The sequence below is a fragment of the Podarcis erhardii genome, assembly GCF_964252035.2.
Source record: "Podarcis erhardii genome assembly, chromosome: 1".
In the NCBI taxonomy this organism is placed as follows: domain Eukaryota; kingdom Metazoa; phylum Chordata; class Lepidosauria; order Squamata; family Lacertidae; genus Podarcis; species Podarcis erhardii.
Genome location: NC_138497.1, coordinates 13,223,359 through 13,239,883, shown reverse-complemented (window position 1 = coordinate 13,239,883; position 16,525 = coordinate 13,223,359). Strand labels below are relative to the sequence as shown.

The 16,525-nt window shown below is 44.9% G+C and overlaps 1 protein-coding gene and 1 long non-coding RNA gene across 2 annotated transcripts; one reads left to right on the top strand and one right to left on the bottom strand.

Annotated features, from left to right (window-relative positions):
* The first annotated feature begins 409 nt into the window (after positions 1 to 409).
* Positions 410 to 3,403, top strand: LOC309344901. The gene is made up of 2 exons (XR_014157928.1): positions 410 to 2,316; positions 2,469 to 3,403. It is a non-coding gene; the product is annotated as an uncharacterized lncRNA (long non-coding RNA).
* A 2,350-nt stretch (positions 3,404 to 5,753) lies between these two features.
* TMEM179 (transmembrane protein 179) lies at positions 5,754 to 16,324 on the bottom strand. The gene is made up of 4 exons (XM_081866272.1): positions 15,931 to 16,324; positions 10,003 to 10,140; positions 6,863 to 6,941; positions 5,754 to 6,000 (listed from the first exon to the last, which is right to left on the bottom strand). Exons 1-4 carry the CDS (start codon positions 16,230 to 16,232, stop codon positions 5,821 to 5,823), a joined length of 699 nt encoding a protein of 232 aa, XP_081722398.1. The 5' UTR covers positions 16,233 to 16,324; the 3' UTR covers positions 5,754 to 5,820.
* Between the last annotated feature and the right edge of the window lie 201 nt (positions 16,325 to 16,525).

The following is a 16,525-nucleotide window of genomic DNA, read 5'->3' as shown; positions in this document are numbered from 1 at the left end:
TTTGATCCTGCAGGATCCCTTTTATGACCCTATGGGCTCAGCCTAGAAACTCTAACCACTGTTTCATGTTGGCTCTCAGCTCACTTATTGAGATAATCTTCTAAGACCCTGTTCCCCCTCCATATTAAGGTAGGTGAGCCACAGGATGGGGGCTTTCTGATGTTGACAAGAAAGGAAGTTCAGCCTCATGACAGCACTCCCTTGGGCAAACAGGTTCTTCCTCCAGCATACTGACTTTGAGTTTTATTGTTGTTTTAGCCTAATTGCATGCATGTTATTGTTTGGTATCATTGTAATCTCCTATCGCCTTGTTTGCTGCCTTGATTTATTTTTCTTTTATGGGAAAGAAAGTTTGTTTCTTTCCCATAAAAGTTTATTTTCAGCTGTTGCAAATAAGTAAAGGAATAATTAAAAAAGTAAAAATAAAATTTATTTATATCCTGCCCTCCACAGCCGAACCCGGGCTGAGAATAACCAAACATGCATGTCTGAATTATCTCTTGTCCAATTTTGACACTCCTGGAACGGCAGTTCCTGAATGCATGCATGCTCTCTGGATACCAAAGGGGAAAAACAAGGACATTTTGGCAAATTAAAAAAATCTGCCAGGACAGAAATTCTACCCCTGAGAAACAGGACATGTCCTTGAAAAAGAGAACGTATGGCAACCCTGTGTATGGACTCCTCAGTATCCTACTTCCACAAACATGGCGCCAAGCAGACCCCACCTTCTGCTAGACATGGAATTCCATGGCAAGCCTAGTTCCACTGCTCAATTAAGTAAGTAAAAGGACCCCTGGATGGTTAAGTCCAGTCAAATGTGACTTTGGGGTGCGGCGCTCATCTCGCTTTTCAAGCTGAGGGAGCCAGCATTTGTCCACAGACAGCTTTCCTGGTCATGTGGTCAGCATGACTAAACTGCTACTGGCACATGGAGGACCATGACAAATGCCAGAGTGCACAGAAACGTGGTTTACCTTCCTGTCGCAGCGGTACCTATTTATCTACTTGCACTGGTATGCTTTAAAACTGCTAGGTTGGCAGAAGCTGGAACAGAGCAACAGGTGATCATCCCGTTATGCAGATTCGAACCACCGACCTTTCAATCAGCATGCCCAAGAAGCTCAGTGGTTTGGACCACAGCGCCACCCACATCCGTTACCTTTTCAATTAAGTAAAAACAGCCCTACCATTAGGAAGAGTGGACAAACCACCTCCAGCAGAGAATGCTGGAAGGCAACAGGGGCTACCCTCAGGCAGTACTGAAGCAAGAATCAGCTGCCACTCCAGGCATCTTCTGTTATATAGGAAAAAGGGAGGATGCCATCTTGCCCTTTGCCTCAAGATGGGCTGGCTCTGTTTCTGTGTATCAGAGGAAACGCAAGCCAAGACTCATGGCTAGTGAGAAAACAGTTTGCTGATTGTATCCATCTGCAGGGAGCAGAAACAAACAAAAATGATGGTGCAGATTGAGAGAGAGAATCAAGGCTCTACACAATGAGTTCTTTGGTTTGGAAAGAAAGATAAGCATTGGGTCTGAAAATCTACAATGGAAGAACAATCAAGCACTTTGCAGGCTGTGAAACTGGGTGTGGGTGGATGTTTTAGCTGTATCTGTTGTTAATGCATGTTGTGGGTTGCCTTGAATCCTGTGCTAGGAGAAAGGAGAGCACAGAATAAAATACATAAGTAAACACTACAGAAGACATTATAAAAAAGGAGCAGAATTATTTTTTGGCATTTGGGAGGCCTTGTGGAAGTGGCCCCCATGGCTTATAAAAGGTAATAGCTCTTAAATCCTGGAGATCATGGGGAAATACAGACTTTCCCCATTGTTGAGTGCATTATTATTATTATTATTATTATTATTATTATTATTATTTTGCAGCAGGGGCGAGGGGGCCTGATGTCTTTGGATTTTGCAAACCTAATTAAACTATCAGCCTGTCAGACAGTTAATGCAGAAGGAAAGTGGGGGTTATTTGCAAGATCAAAGTTATCGTAATATATAAATAATGTGACCAGAGGAGGAATTACAGGTAAGAGGTGTGCAGAAATAAGGAACGCCATGGTGAATCTGTAACAGCAAAACTGAATGCCTTCATCTGTTCCAGCTGCAAGAAAACATGTCTCTCCCACACTGGTCCCTGCAGTCACACAGCAGGCGCTGTAATTCTCCAGGGGTCTGACTTAACCCCCGAAGACAGATGGATGCTAATCAACCTTCACTAAACTGCCAAACTGAACTCTGCTACTGGGACTCTTTGAAAACAGCCTTGCAGCCATTTTTCCTTTGCTGCTACCCCACACATGTGGGTCTCTAGAGCAGTGTTTCCCAACCTTGGGTCTCCAGCTGTTTTTGGACTACAACTCCCATCATCCCTAGCTAGCAAGACCAGTGGTCAAGGATGATGGGAACTGTAGTCCAAAAACAGCTGGAGACCCAAGGTTGGGAAACACTGCTCTAGAGGATTAAATATAATTCTATATCCTCTTACCAATTCTTTAGCTGTGATTCCCGCACTGCAGGGAGTTAGACTAGATGGCCCTTGAGGTCCCTTCCAATTCTACGATTCTGTAGTTGTAACAGTTTTATTTGTTTTATAACTGCGGTTCCCATCGCTGCAACCCTTGGACCTTAGGTTAAAGGGTGGGTAATTAATGCATTACTTTATTCCACCACCCCACTTACCCATAAGAGCAGATGACAGCAATGACCAAAGTATCAAGCTTTGGTTAGTGATAAACCTCATTGAGTCTGCCTGATCCTGAAAACATATCCTGAATCCAATCCTAATCCCATAATTCCGAAGTGCAACTTCCATCTCAAGCAGTTTGCTTAAAGGGGGAGAGTGCCCCAATTCAACCACAAACAGCCTGCCTAAGTAGTTGTTTGTGTTATGCACGTAGATAACTGCACTTTGTATCTTGGAATAATTCCACATACTGTATGAAGGCAACATTACAGGTGAACATTACTACATTAGAATATGTCATTAAGATTCTACTTGTATATATGAAGAAGCAAGCATTATATATCAATCGCTGTACAAGGCAAGCTGTTACCTATAGCCCATTTCACTACATTTTACTAAGCAATAATAATATATTTTGCATGCCAACCTCGAAGCTAAGCAAAAGTGCCCTCCAAAATCTCCTGGGAAGATCTACAGAGAGCGGCTAATATAATGCAATGAGTTTCCCCTCCCACCCCATTCCAAATACACATCTTTATCATAATCTACACAAGTGTCCAACAAGCCATGCTGCTCCGTATCTTTTCAGCTGAATCCAGGAGCAGATTTTTTTTTAATGGAACTGAAACAAATTTAAAAGCAAAACTCCAATCTGCAGATTTTCAGCTTGGCTGCTGTTTGCAACAAATTAAATTTGGTAAAATGATGCTTCGGATTTTTAAAAATCTTTTTAAAGCGGTGATTCAAGGTTTTTTGAAGGGGGCACCTCAAACTTTGCATAAATACTCATGGTTTTTAACCCCTTGGTTTTCAACATTTCGGAATCAGGAACTCCAATCTGGAATTCTTCCATTCATTCATGAATGTGCAACTTTGCTTCAGTAAATGTGGCACTTATGTACCTATTTCACACAGGGCAATAACCATAAAAGAACCAGTATCTGGTTTGCCATAAGCAATACTCATTGCTGCAAGCTTTTGAGTTTCTGTTCAAACATAAAAAGGTAAAGGTACCCCTGCCCGTACGGGCCAGTCTTGCCAGTCTCTAGGGTTGTGCGCTCATCTCACTCTATAGGCCAGGAGCCAGCGCTGTCCGCAGACACTTCCAGGTCACGTGGCCAGCGTGACAAGCTGCATCTGGCGAGCCAGCGCAGCACACAGAATGCCGTTTACCTTCCCGCTGGTAAGCGGTCCCTATTTATCTACTTGCACCCGGGGGTGCTTTCGAACTGCTAGGTTGGCAGGCGCTGGGACCGAACGATGGGAGCGCACCCCGCTGCAGGGATTCGAACCGCCGACCATGCGATCGGCAAGTCCTAGGCGCTGAGGTTTTACCCACAGCGTCACCAGTAAGATGATGCTGATACTTAAAAAAAGCTTGGGTTTGTGTATCTTGTAATACACTTTGAAATCATCACCATGCCTGTTCCCAGGGCCTATATTATGTGCATATGACCCAATGCAACACACTTTCAACACAGGACCACAATGGTCACATCTAAACAGCTGGCTGATAAATCCTGTGCATCATGGCTGAATTTACAAAAACCCTCCCTTCCCCAGTGTATGAAAGTTCTGTGATTTGACCCACAGATGCCAGACACTAGGTAGATAGAACATAGGGTTTTTAAGTCTTCTAGGCAAAACTCATACACAACCCCTCTGCATTTGAATGGATCTTGTGCCAAGGATCCAAGAAGTCCTGCTTGGGCATTAATGCTCCTGTGTTTATCAACAGGGGAGTGATAACAAGTAACTCTGCCCACTAGTCTTTGCCAAAAGAGTGTGACTGCCTCTAATGAGTTTCTGTGCCTTCAGTTGCATGCAAGAAGGCTTCCATGTAAACCAGAACTCTGCAGAATCAGGGCATTTGGATTTCAAGGAAGCTTTTGCATGTACAGTCATACCTTGGTTCTCGAACGCCTTGGTACTCGTACGTTTTGGCTCCTGAATGTCGCAAACCTAGAAGTGAGTGTTCTGGTTTGCAAACGTTTTTTGGAAGTCGAATGTCCGATGCAGTTTCCGATTGAGTGCAGGAAGCTCCTGTAGCCAATCAGAAGCTGTGCCTTGGTTCTCAAATGTTTTTGGAAGTTGAACGGACTTCCAGAATGGATGACATTTGAGAACCAAGATACGACTGTACAGCAGTATGTACGAAGACTCAGTTGCACTCTTCATTCAAGGGCACATGGCTGGGCCACTTGGCACGCACAACAAGGGAGCATCAATGCGCAGAGAGGACACTGATCTAAGGCTTATTTAGTGGGTCTACCAAAAGATAGCACTGGTGGTCACACCCAGAGATACTGTCTGAGTCACACAACAGTTCTTTAGAGGTACATTTTGAGCATGAGTTTGCAAGTGTTGCAAACAGCAGACCATCCACTCACTGGATCAGAAAGAGCCGTCAGGTGGGAGAGGAGAAACTCAACAAAAAGATAACATCACACATACAATGCAGGCACTAAATACAGATTCCCTAATCCCATGGGCGCTCAGTTTGGATAATTCTCACCCTCGTTCCTCCTCTTTGAGGGGGAAGAATAACTGGGCATCCAGTGTAACTGGACATCAGCGTTGAGTGCCCACATCATGCATGACATTATATTTGTGATGGAGTGGAGGAGTATATGACTCAGGCTTATCTCGTCAAACATCTGGAGAAGGAACATGACAGCCAAGAAAGAAAATCTATTTCAAAGTAGAGGCACACAGCTTGCTGTCTACGGATTGGTTCATGCAGGCATAGCCATCACATGGCAACTGCAGCATCAAAGGATGGTTTGCATGTGTGTGAATGGGCCATCATAAATGAATCCCCAGGGTTGGACCTTCAATATAACCCAATTCTTTTCAAGTGAGTTTGTACATTTGGCTGAGATTCCTCAAGGCCAGCTGATGAGAGAGTAATGGACGTGCCTGTGTGAACCAGTCCTATGTGTCAGTGCTAATGAGAATGCATCTACATACAGACACTATCTCCTTAACGGAATCCAGATTCACTTTCCTTTCTTAAAACCAGTACCATTTTCTTGAACTCCACCTAAAACTGCCAAATTATTATAATTATTTTTATTTTTTAAAAACCCCTACAACCTGCTGGGTAGACTGGCTTATCTGCCTGTTAGATCATGCCACTTTTCTCCTCCTGGAAAGAAGTTCGTGATGAGGATCTTCCTAGCAAGAGCTCCTTCTCATGAATCAGGCTTTCCACAAGGTCCTCCTGCCGGTAGTTATGGTAAACTTTCAAAAAGGCCAAAATGGTAATTCCGAGCCAAGTGAGCCAGGCAGCCCAAAGGCCAAACTAGAGAGAGAGAGAGAGAGAGAGAGAGAGTGTAACAAGGTCAAGCAATTCCTAATACCAATTTATTTACAGTGGTACCTTGGTTTAAGAACAGCTTAGTTTATGAACAACTTGGATTAAGAACGCTGCAAACCCAGAAGTAGGTGTTTTGGTTTGTGAACTTTGCCTTGGAATAAGAACATGTTTCACTTCCTTTGGAGTGTGTTCCATTTGTAAATTGAGTCCCCTGCTACTGTGGGAAAGCATGCCTTGGTTTAAGAACGCTTTGGTTTAAGAACGGATTAAGTTTGTAAACCAAGGTACCACTGTACATGCACGTCTGTTTATACTGGGAAGTTTTTGACTGAATTATACAGAGGTGGCCAACATGGTGCCTTCCAGGTGGTATTTGACTCCAACTCCAACTGAGAGGCAGTGTGGTGTAGTGGCTAGAGTGTTGGACCTGGATGGGCAGAATTCAAATCCCCACCTGGCCATGAAGCTCACTGGGTGACCTTTCTCCTAATACATGCATTTTTGAAAACAATGGCTGGTTTCAAATTTCAGATCTGCAAAGTTCAGATCAATGCAAATTTATCTGAAGGCTGACCATCTTTTGCTTCGCACGTTGCCCCAGAAAGTGTGATTTTGATAGATCCTCCTTTAAATGCATACTGAATTGAATTTCTACCCCATCCTCATCAGGGATGCTACTTTTGATTCCCAGAGAAGACAAGATGACACTGAGAACCTTTTCCAGAGATCGATCAATCAATCAATCAATCTCTTTATTACAGCCAATAATCAGTATTCATTTCCAGAGCTGCAACTTATCAGCTCTATGGACAAACAAAGAGACCTTGGCGGAGATCACTTGACTTACCTGTGTGATGGCAAACTGGTCATAGAATGCTGAGTTTTCTAAATTCAGCTCAAGATCTATATCCTGTAATTCTTCACAGCTAGAGGGAGAAGACATTTTGGATGAGGGGGAGGGGAAGAAATGAAAATCATTTCAGCAATTCCAAATGACCTTTTCTGAGCTCCAGCTGAAACAGACCTCTAAATCCTGTCCAATAAAGCTCTGTTCCCAAGAAGCAATAGCCCACTGCCATATATAACAACTGGATGACAACATCTTCATTATAAAACAATCATCCTGCTATCCTTGAAACACAGATAAACCTTCATATTGCATCCTCTGTCTCTCAGCACATGCCACTGAACCAGTCAGAGTTTATTGCAGTTTGATCTCAACCAGAAATAATGGAGCAAAGGCCAAAATGTCAACGTCCCTTCAAATACTTTGCCAACTATTCCCACTTTGATCAATTTCCTGCAGATTAAGAGAAGGAGAGAAGCTGTATGAATGTTTCATCCATGTCTGCATTCTGAAACTAAATTGGGTCTCTAATCTGGCAGGACCTTTCAATGGAATCATAAAATAATAATAATAATAATAGGAGACCAGCATAATTGTGAAATGGATACACAAGGGAGTTTACAGCCACAATTAGCACAACATACCAGCCTTGGCATAAGAATGTAAGAAGAACCTTCTTGTATCAGACTGAATTGACCTCTGGTCAGTGTGGTGTAGTGGTTAGAGCTTTGACTATGACTTGGGAGAATCAGGTTCAAATTCCTGCTCAGCCATGAAGCTCATGAAGTGAACTTTGGCCCGTCAAGATTCTCTCAGCCTAACCTACCTCGTACCTCCTCCTTGATCTCATGAACCATCAGGCCAAATTTGGTGGCGATTGGCTTCTTGAGTTCAGGAACCATTGTGCAAAATCGGGTTACATTGCAGTTTTGAAAGGTTGAGTCCACCATCTTGTCCGATGGTATCCCAACACAGAGTTTATGAACTATCCTTGAGTTCAAGAATCATCATGCCAAACTGGAGGAGACCTTTAGATCCATAAGCACCATACATTAAAAAAAACACACACACACAAAGAGAAACAGTGGTGGGGGGCCCCAGACTGACAATGACTACTGGGGATGAGAAACAAAAAAACATGCAATGCAAATGAAGCAAAAATGTGCAGGGGAAGTCCTCCATCTTACCTAAAACCAGCATTTGAAAAGCCTTAAGCTCTTCTATTTTGCCCCACCGACACAACCACCCACACAGACAATCCCCACTTTGGCATCACCCCACAATGAAACTGAGTTATGAGCCTCCATTACCTTTTGACATCACCAGAGAAGACTTCAGAAGAAAGGGGTGTTTGCATGTGTGTGTGGTTTTTGTTTTGTTTGTTTCAGATGCTCCAGAGCAAAGAGTTGGTCAGATAGAGTCTGCCTACGGGTGGTTTTGGGTTGGTTTGTTTACAGGTAACTTGGATTTCTACTTGGTGCTGTGAACAATTCCCCGGGGTTCTGAGGTTTCAGAAGGCCTCTTCTCTTTCTTTCTCTGTCTGTCTCTCTCTCTCTTTTTCTCTCCTTCCTTTCCAGTGTTGTCAGCCATCTTGGATGCTTATCCGAATATTCTATTAGTCCAGAGATTTTTTTGTTTTCAAAAAAACCTCCCCTTTTAATGGAATATTCGAATAACCGTTGCAGCCCTAAACAGAACATTCACTAATGCCATTTTACAACATATGACAAGGTGAAACAAAGTAAATGCTTTAGCAATGCAGTTTATCTGTATCATATGACATAAAATGTCACCATTTTATCTTCTACTTTATGAGCAAGTGGAATTTTTTTTTATTTAAAAAAAACACATGAAGGGAAAGAAACTTAGACTCTCAATAAAAATATTTCTAGTACCAAACATGCAGAGTGGTTCAATACGCTGGATAATTTCTCAATTGTGCAATATTGCTGGGCTTTCATACTCTACAACAGTAATAAATTTAAATTGCAGCCTGGAAGCATTTTAAACGCACATTCCTAGTTGCTTCTGAAAATCAACCCCCACCCCCATCCCTTGCAAGCTAATTCAGTTGTGCAAAGGAACAACAGCATTTTCCCCACCCAACCATGTTGATGTGGATTACTTCCCTTTACTATGAAGCAAATTATGTCCCATTTTCATTTATCCAGAATAGGATAGGTGCGTATATTTCAGATTTTTAGATAGGCTAGTACTAGCTCAGGGGCGAAGAACCTTTCTTCAATTTGGGGGCCACATGCAACCTTCTGGAAGTCATGGGTCTGTGATGGGCGGGGCCAGAAGAGAAAATGCATGGGGTAACAAGCGTGAAATTCACCTTCATAGGCTACTTTATAAGCACACTCACGGGTCCCTCCCTCACCTCCACCATCCCTCTCTATCCTCCAGCAAAAAACGCTATTGGGGTTCAACAGCACATTCTAGCCAAGCAAAACCACTCAAGGAGAGTGGAGAGAAGGGCTGGGTGAGGGCTGTGAGCTGGAGATGCGGGGACATGGCTATGGAGTGGTGTGGTCTGAGGACAGTTCCAAGGGCCACATAGAAAAGCCTAGGATCCCCTTGCCTGAGGTTCCCCATCCCTAAATTAGCTTAAATCTTTTAGGATACACATCACGTCCTGGATTTTGAGGGACAAGGAATATAATAGTAGTAATCAAATGCTCTGCACATCCAAATTTTTACTTCCCGTGTGGTATGGAAGTGCTTAACCATTCTTCCTTCTCCTCCTTCCATATCTTGCTTTGTTTGACAAAGGGTGCTGCAGTTTCAAGGTCCAAACTGCCATATTCAATACAGGACTGGCCTCCAGTAGTCTTCTTTTTTACTCTCAAATCACAGAAAAGGGGGAAGTTAACTTCTCCCATTGCAATGCTGCTAGATAATTCTTAAAGGCACCGGATCTCTGTCCTGTGTTGCAGCTGACAACGTAAGCCAAAGAAGGGGCAATTTCTTCTTCCGTTGGCCTCGCTGTAGCTACCCATCGTACCGTTAGGAGATTATTTCCAGCTCACACCTCTTTTTGCCTATTTCCCTTGCTTCCATACCTGCCCTTCGCTTATTGCTTCCCGTCTATCGGCGCGCATGCATCAATGGGAAGGACCCTTCCCTGGCACACTCACCTGTTGGGCATGCTTCCTTTTTCGGTGATGGCGTCGCACCACATGTTAAAGCCAACGCTTACGATCGTGCTGGCGATGAAGATGACGAAAACCACAAAAGCGCTGATGAGCAGATTCAGGAAGGCGTAAAAGAAAGAGCTACGAGGGGAAAGTGGGAGGTGGGGAGGAGAGAAGAAAAGGGAATTATAACTCGTAAGCAACTTTTACCAAAGCAAAGTAACCAAACGTGATCCACCTGGAGCAGGAACTGGCAAGCTACTCCAGTATCCCTGCCAAGAAAACTCCATGGACAAAGACAACAGGCATATAAAAGTTATGACACTGGAAGATGAGCCCCTCAGGTCGGAAGGCGTCCAACATGCTACTGGGGAAGAGCGGAGGACAAGTACAAGTAGATCCAGAGCTGATGAAGCGGCTGAGCCAAAGCCGAAAAGACGCTCAGTTGCGGATATGCCTGGAAGTGAAAGGAAAGTCCAATGTTGCAAAGAAAAATATTGCATAGGAACCTGGAATGTAAGAACCATGAACCTGGGTAAGTTGGATGTGGTCAAAAATGAGATGGGAAGAATAAATATTGACATCCTGGGCATCAGTGAACTAAAATGGACGGGAATGGGCGAATTCAGTTCGGATGACCATCATATCTACTACTGTGCACAAGAATCCCGTAAAAGAAATGGAGTGGCCCTCATAGTCAACAAAAGAGTGGCATCTTAAAAAGCAGAGACATCACCTTGCCAACAAAGGTCCGTATAGTTAAAGCTATGGTTTTCCCAGTAGTGATGTATGGAAGTGAGAGCTGGACCATAAAGAAGGCTGATCGCCAAAGAATTGATGCTTTTGAATTATGGTGCTGGAGGAGACTCTTCAGAGTCCCATGGACTGCAAGAAGATCAAACCTCTCCATTCTGAAGGAAACCAGTCCTGAGTGCTCACTGGAAGGACAGATCCTGAAGCTGAGGCTCCAATACTTTGGCCACCTCATGAGAAGAGAAGACTCCCTGGAAAAGACCCTGATGTTAGGAAAAATGGAGAGCACAATGAGAAGGGGACGACAGAGGACGAGATGGTTGGACAGTGTTCTCGAAGCTACCAGCATGAGTTTAACCAAACTGCGGGAGGCAGTGGAAGACAGGAGTGCCTGGCGTGCTCTGGTCCAGGGGGTCACGAAGAGTCGGACACGACTAAACGACTAAACAACAACAACAAGCAACGTTAGGACTAGTGCAGCTTCCTCTTATCTCACAGTGGCTGGCCAGGTGCTTCTGGGCAAGTCCTGAGTGTGAGAGAGCCAGTGTGGTGTAGTGGTTAAGAGCGGTAGACTCATAATCTGGGGAACTGGGTTCGCTTCCCCCCTCCTCCACATGCAGCTGCTGGGTGACCTTGGGCTAGTCACACATCTCTGAAGTCTCTCAGCCTCACTCACCTCACAGAGTGTTTGTTGTGGGGGAGGAAGGGAAAGGAGAATGTTAGCCGCTTTGAGACTCCTTCGGGTAGTGATAAAGTGGGATATCAAATCCAAACTCCTCTTGTTATTCTTCTGAGTGCAACAAGGAAGTCCTGAGTGCAACAGCATTTGCCCCACTAGGGATTTCCAGCTACTGCTATTCAGAAGTGTTACTGTCTCCCGCTGTGGAGGGAGAACATAGGCAAAGGTTACCAGACGTCCCCGTTTCCCAGGGACAGTCCCCAGATTTACACATCAGTCCCCATACAAAATCCATTGAAGCTGAAGAGTGTCCCCGAATTCACTGAAAAAATCTGGTAACCTTAACATAGGCATCATAGCCAGTAGACATCAACAACCCTCTCCTCCACAAATTATTGCAATCCTCTTTTAAAGTCATCTAGGTTAGTGTCCATCACTGCCTCCTGTGGCAGGGAGTTCCATAGTCCATGCACTTTTTTTTTTCCTATCCTAACTCTTCCAGCATTCAGCTTCATTGGATGTCTGCAAGTTCTAGTGCTATGAGAGAGGGATAATTTTTTTCTCTCTAGCCACCTTTTCCATGTCATGCATCATTTTATAATTTTATAAATCAATTTGTCGGATCCCCTTTCAAAGCCATCCAAACTGGTAGCCACCAACTGATGCCTCTTGTAGGAGCGAATCCTGCAACTCTGTGTTTACAATGCCGGAGCACCAGTTCAGATATGTCTGGAATGCTAAAAGTTTTCTCAGTGCCAAGGCAGCAAAATCCAGGCGAGGCGCTCCTTTGCCTTTTGACAGATTGATACTGACAGATCTGGGTTTAAGAGGCCTATCCCACAATCTCCTTCCCCACTCCTATGTATTTTTGGTGGCAGACCTCAAACATTTCCTTTTAGCCTAGGCCACCACCACTGGGCTGAATAGGGGGTATTAGTCAAACCATATGAAGAGTACTAGGTTGGGGGAGGCTGGCTTATACTTTGTCCATGCTCTGACTTGCAAACAAATCAGCACTAAATAACATGTGAGGTTTGTCAGAGTTTAGTATTGTGTAGCAGCTTTCTGTTTCACAAATAAGCAGCAATTAGGGGAGGGTATATGGACCCAGACTGTGAACATAGTGTAGGAGAGGAGGATTTATCAGTACAAGGTAGGGAGAGGTTGTTCCATCACCATAGTAGTAGAATTCAGCCCATTCAATGCAACTGAATGTTGGAAAAATTGAGAGAGACTATTATTGATTCATTTATTTACTAAATGCATATTCTGCCCTTCTTCCCAAAGTAGGCAAGGATGGTAAGCAACAACTTTTAAAATGTCCCACTGCAGATGCAGACTGGGAGAGATCTCAATTTAAAGGTCTGCTGACCAGGTGCCAAAAGGACAACAGAAACTGCAGCTGTCTGATATGCATGGGGAAAGTATTCCAAAGGGCAGGTGCCACACCACTAAAAGCCTGATTCCTAGTTAGTGTGGAATGGACCTCCTGATATGATGGTCTCTGCAGAGCTCTGCCCTCACCTGCAGAGCAGTGATCAATTGGTCAAAGAAGGGGTGAGACAATCTTTCAGGTATCTCTCTCTCAAGCTGTATACAGCTATATGCACCCAAACCAGCACCTTGAACTTGGCCCAGTAACCCTAACCCTATCACACACCCCACTCAGTTTGCTCTTTGCCAGGCAAGAAAACAAAACAAAAAACCCAGTTTCTTCAACCTGGATAGCCAGTGATATGGAAAACAAATCCTATTTTGAAAGTTTGGAGAAGCTGGAAATGTTTTGCAGATGTTCTACCTTCCTCCACCTTTCTTCAGATGGTGGATAGACTTGGAGCAAGGCCTCTTGAGGCTGACCTTAAAATCTAAACAGCTTCATGCCATAGCAAGTGGTCCCTTTGTATCCAGGTTGCAGAACGGCTTTCTAGTTTAAACACTTTGAACATCCCCGGAATATTACAAGAATATTACGGTACTAAGAAACTATTAAGAATTATCATAAGCTCACTTATGTAAAGCAATACAAGTAAACTAACCTAATTTATGAGCTTAAACCCAAACAGGACAGAGAATAATGTCTAGCGCAGAATAAAATGGCAGCATATCAAATTGCAGATAAGAAATCAGTAATCCAAAACTAAGTTCCATAGAAGCTCACCATAATTTGGCAACCACACCTTTCCATTCTGACAGCCTTCCCTCTGATCTGCTAGTTAGACACCCATGGACAAAATCATCCACCAGGCCTATTGTGAGTTTAAGACAAGTCTTGTGGGTCACCTGATGTTGTTGGACAACAAAGCCTATCATCCCTGAACATTGGCCATGGCAGCTGGAGCTGATGAGAGCCAAAGTTCTGCAATATCAGGAAGGCAGCCAGTTCACCATATCTAGTTTATGGAAAGCTTCATCATCATCCACCCCCTGCCCATTCTACCAGCCTTGACCAGTTCATCTTACACAGGTGAACACGTGGACAGGCAAAGACCTCTTCATAGCTTGTGGTACTTTGAGCTAAATTGCAGCACCCCAGAGAGATCTCGAAAGCCAGCTGAATGCAGTGTATAAAATATTACCAGTGCTGCAGGCACACATCACCATGGAGATCAATGGTACATTCTATTATAAGCCTGTGGTTTGGATCACTTGCCCAAAGCCTCTGGAACTGTCTGCTCCGCAGACACTGTAACAGAACATGTTGCCTGCTTTTTATCTTCTGGTTTTCATTCTGCTTAGGACTAACTGGGGATGGGAGGTACCATATTGATCTTAAGAAAATAGAAATTTGCCTAATGGAGATTGGGGCTCTTAAGTCCTCCTGGCTGCTTGCAGACATTTGGAGAGAAAAGATCTCACCATAAATAATCTATTTATTATTATTATACATGTATATCCCACCTTTTCTCCAAAGACCAGGGTTCAAATCTCCTCCCCCTTTCCATTTTATCTTCACATTTTGTCCTGTGAGGTAGGTTAGGCTGAGATGCAGTGACTGCCCCAAAGTCATCAAGTGGCCTTCAGAGCTGAGTGGGGATTTGAACCCTGGTCTCCCAGGTCCTAGTCCATCTCTTTAACCACTACTCCACACTGGCTCTCAGCAATAATAGCTGGCTCTCCCACTTTTCCAAAGGAAGCATAGAAATGGAATATCTCAGAGATAGCTAATTTGGTGGGCCCCCCACCCCCAAGAAGTGGTAAGAGTCCAGCTCTCACCAGTCCCAGCCAATACAGCTGACAATCAGGGATGATGGGAACTGTAGCCCCCAAAATTTGGAAGGTACCATGTTGGGTACCACTCGAAGAGCCAGTTGTGCTACTGAGATGATTAAAAAAGAATCAGAATTGGCTTTGGGGGGCCCAGAGGAGGTGGGTGAGCCAGGAGGAGGTGGGATTCACTCAATGTAGCAGAAAACTTTTGGAGGACCATACCTGCCTTGGGATGAGAAGCACCATAAACAGAAGCAGCTGCTGTCACCAACAATAATCAGCATCAGTTGTGCATGTGTTTGCTTGTTGTTGTTTTAATGTTATTGCCCTTATTTTGTAACGATATGTATCAGAAACCATTATACATCAAACATCCTTGCAATAAGAAGAAAACAAATGAAATAAAAAAAAGAGGAGGGAGGGGAATAAAGTGGGAAATGAAATTACAGTTAAAGGGGCGAGGACAGCATAGCAAAACTCTGTAATACGTTGATTAAATTAAAAGGAAAAAATGTCATTTATGTTGCCATTCCAGAAATGTAAAAATACCCACCTCTCAATAAATTTGTTCTCTTTTATTATTAAGCATTGTGTTTCTCTCATATGTAAGCTTTATCATTAAGATAGTTTCCCCTAACCAAACTGTTATGGTAGGGGGGTGTCTTCCCATTTTTTGTGCAATTCTGCTGTGGTTAGCGGGGTAGCAATCAGTATTAATGGTTTCAGGATAGAGTATCAATAGGGGAGCTCTTTTAGGGTATTTTGGGAAATCGCAGCCTGTACATATTCACATAATATTCAGTAGGTCTGTTCAGAAAGGCATTCATTTTCCGCAACTCCAAAAGGTATGCATTAAATCCTCCTTTATTGTGTGCATGTTTTAAATTGTCGTTGTGTGCGTGTGCAGTCCAACCCCCTATGCTGAGCTGCGGTTCTGGGCACCCTTCCCCAACGCGAGCCAAAACCAGAGTCTAAGAAAGAGAGCCCTGCAGGATCAGGCCAAAGGCACATCTAATCCAGTATCCTGTCCTCACAGGGGCCGACCAGAGGGGCTTTATTTCAGAACAGGCAAGCGTAGGGGGTAACCTGACTGAATAGAGACCCCAGCTCATCCTGCTGCAAGCCTAGAGGAATGCGCACGGAGCCTTTTCGCCTGGAGTCTGGCGCGCAAGGCATCTGGTGGGCGACGGGGAGTCTCCGTTTTCACGGGAGGGAGGACCCCTCCCGCTCTTTTAAGCCAGCTCCCTCCCTCCCCCTTCTCTCCCCTCCCTCCCTCCCCGGCCGCCACTTACTCCTCGTGGCCTTTGCAGAGGAAGAAGAGCGTCCTCCAGGCCTGCACTGCGGCGAGCAGCAGCGAGAGGAGGCCGGCGAAGAGGCTGAATCGGCAGGCGGACTCGGGCCCCCACTCCTGCACGGTGAAGCGCTGCCGCTCGGCCGTCAGGTTGGCGTTGAGCCACATGCCCTCGGTGAAGAGCAGGCAGCGGCCGTGGAAGTCGTTGCTGTTCTCCGACAGCGGCACCACCACGATGAAGCTGAAGAGGAAGGCGAGGAAGTAGCAGGTGCACTGCGCGAAGAGGAAGTTGCTCAGCGCCATGGTCGCCAGCCTTTGCTGCCTGCCTGCCGCCGCCAGCCGAGGAGAGAGGAGGAGGAGGAAGGCAGCAGCCCGAGGAGCGAGAGGAGGATGCGCAATGGCGAGCGCGCCTCCCTCCAGCGCCGCCCGCGCCGACCCAGCAAGGCTGGCTGGCTGGCTGGGTGGATGGATGGATGGATAGGTAGAGGAGCTGAAGGGCAAGACGGGGCGGGGCTCGTCGGGAGGTTTAGACCCCCGCACCGCTTTTGTGAACACGTGGAGCTGCCTTCTTGCGTGGGTATGCCTTTCAGTTTAGG

Excerpts from the sequence above, each read along its gene's own strand:
- TMEM179 (XM_081866272.1), bottom strand. The coding sequence starts at position 16,232 with ATGGCGCTGAGCAACTTCCTCTTCGCGCAGTGCACCTGCTACTTCCTC. Across the intron at positions 6,942-10,002 it reads AAAGGAAGCATGCCCAACAG|CTGTGAAGAATTACAGGATA; the intron begins GTGAGTGTGCCA and ends TTCTCCCTCTAG. Across the intron at positions 6,001-6,862 it reads ACCAGTTTGCCATCACACAG|TTTGGCCTTTGGGCTGCCTG; the intron begins GTAAGTCAAGTG and ends CTCTCTCTCTAG.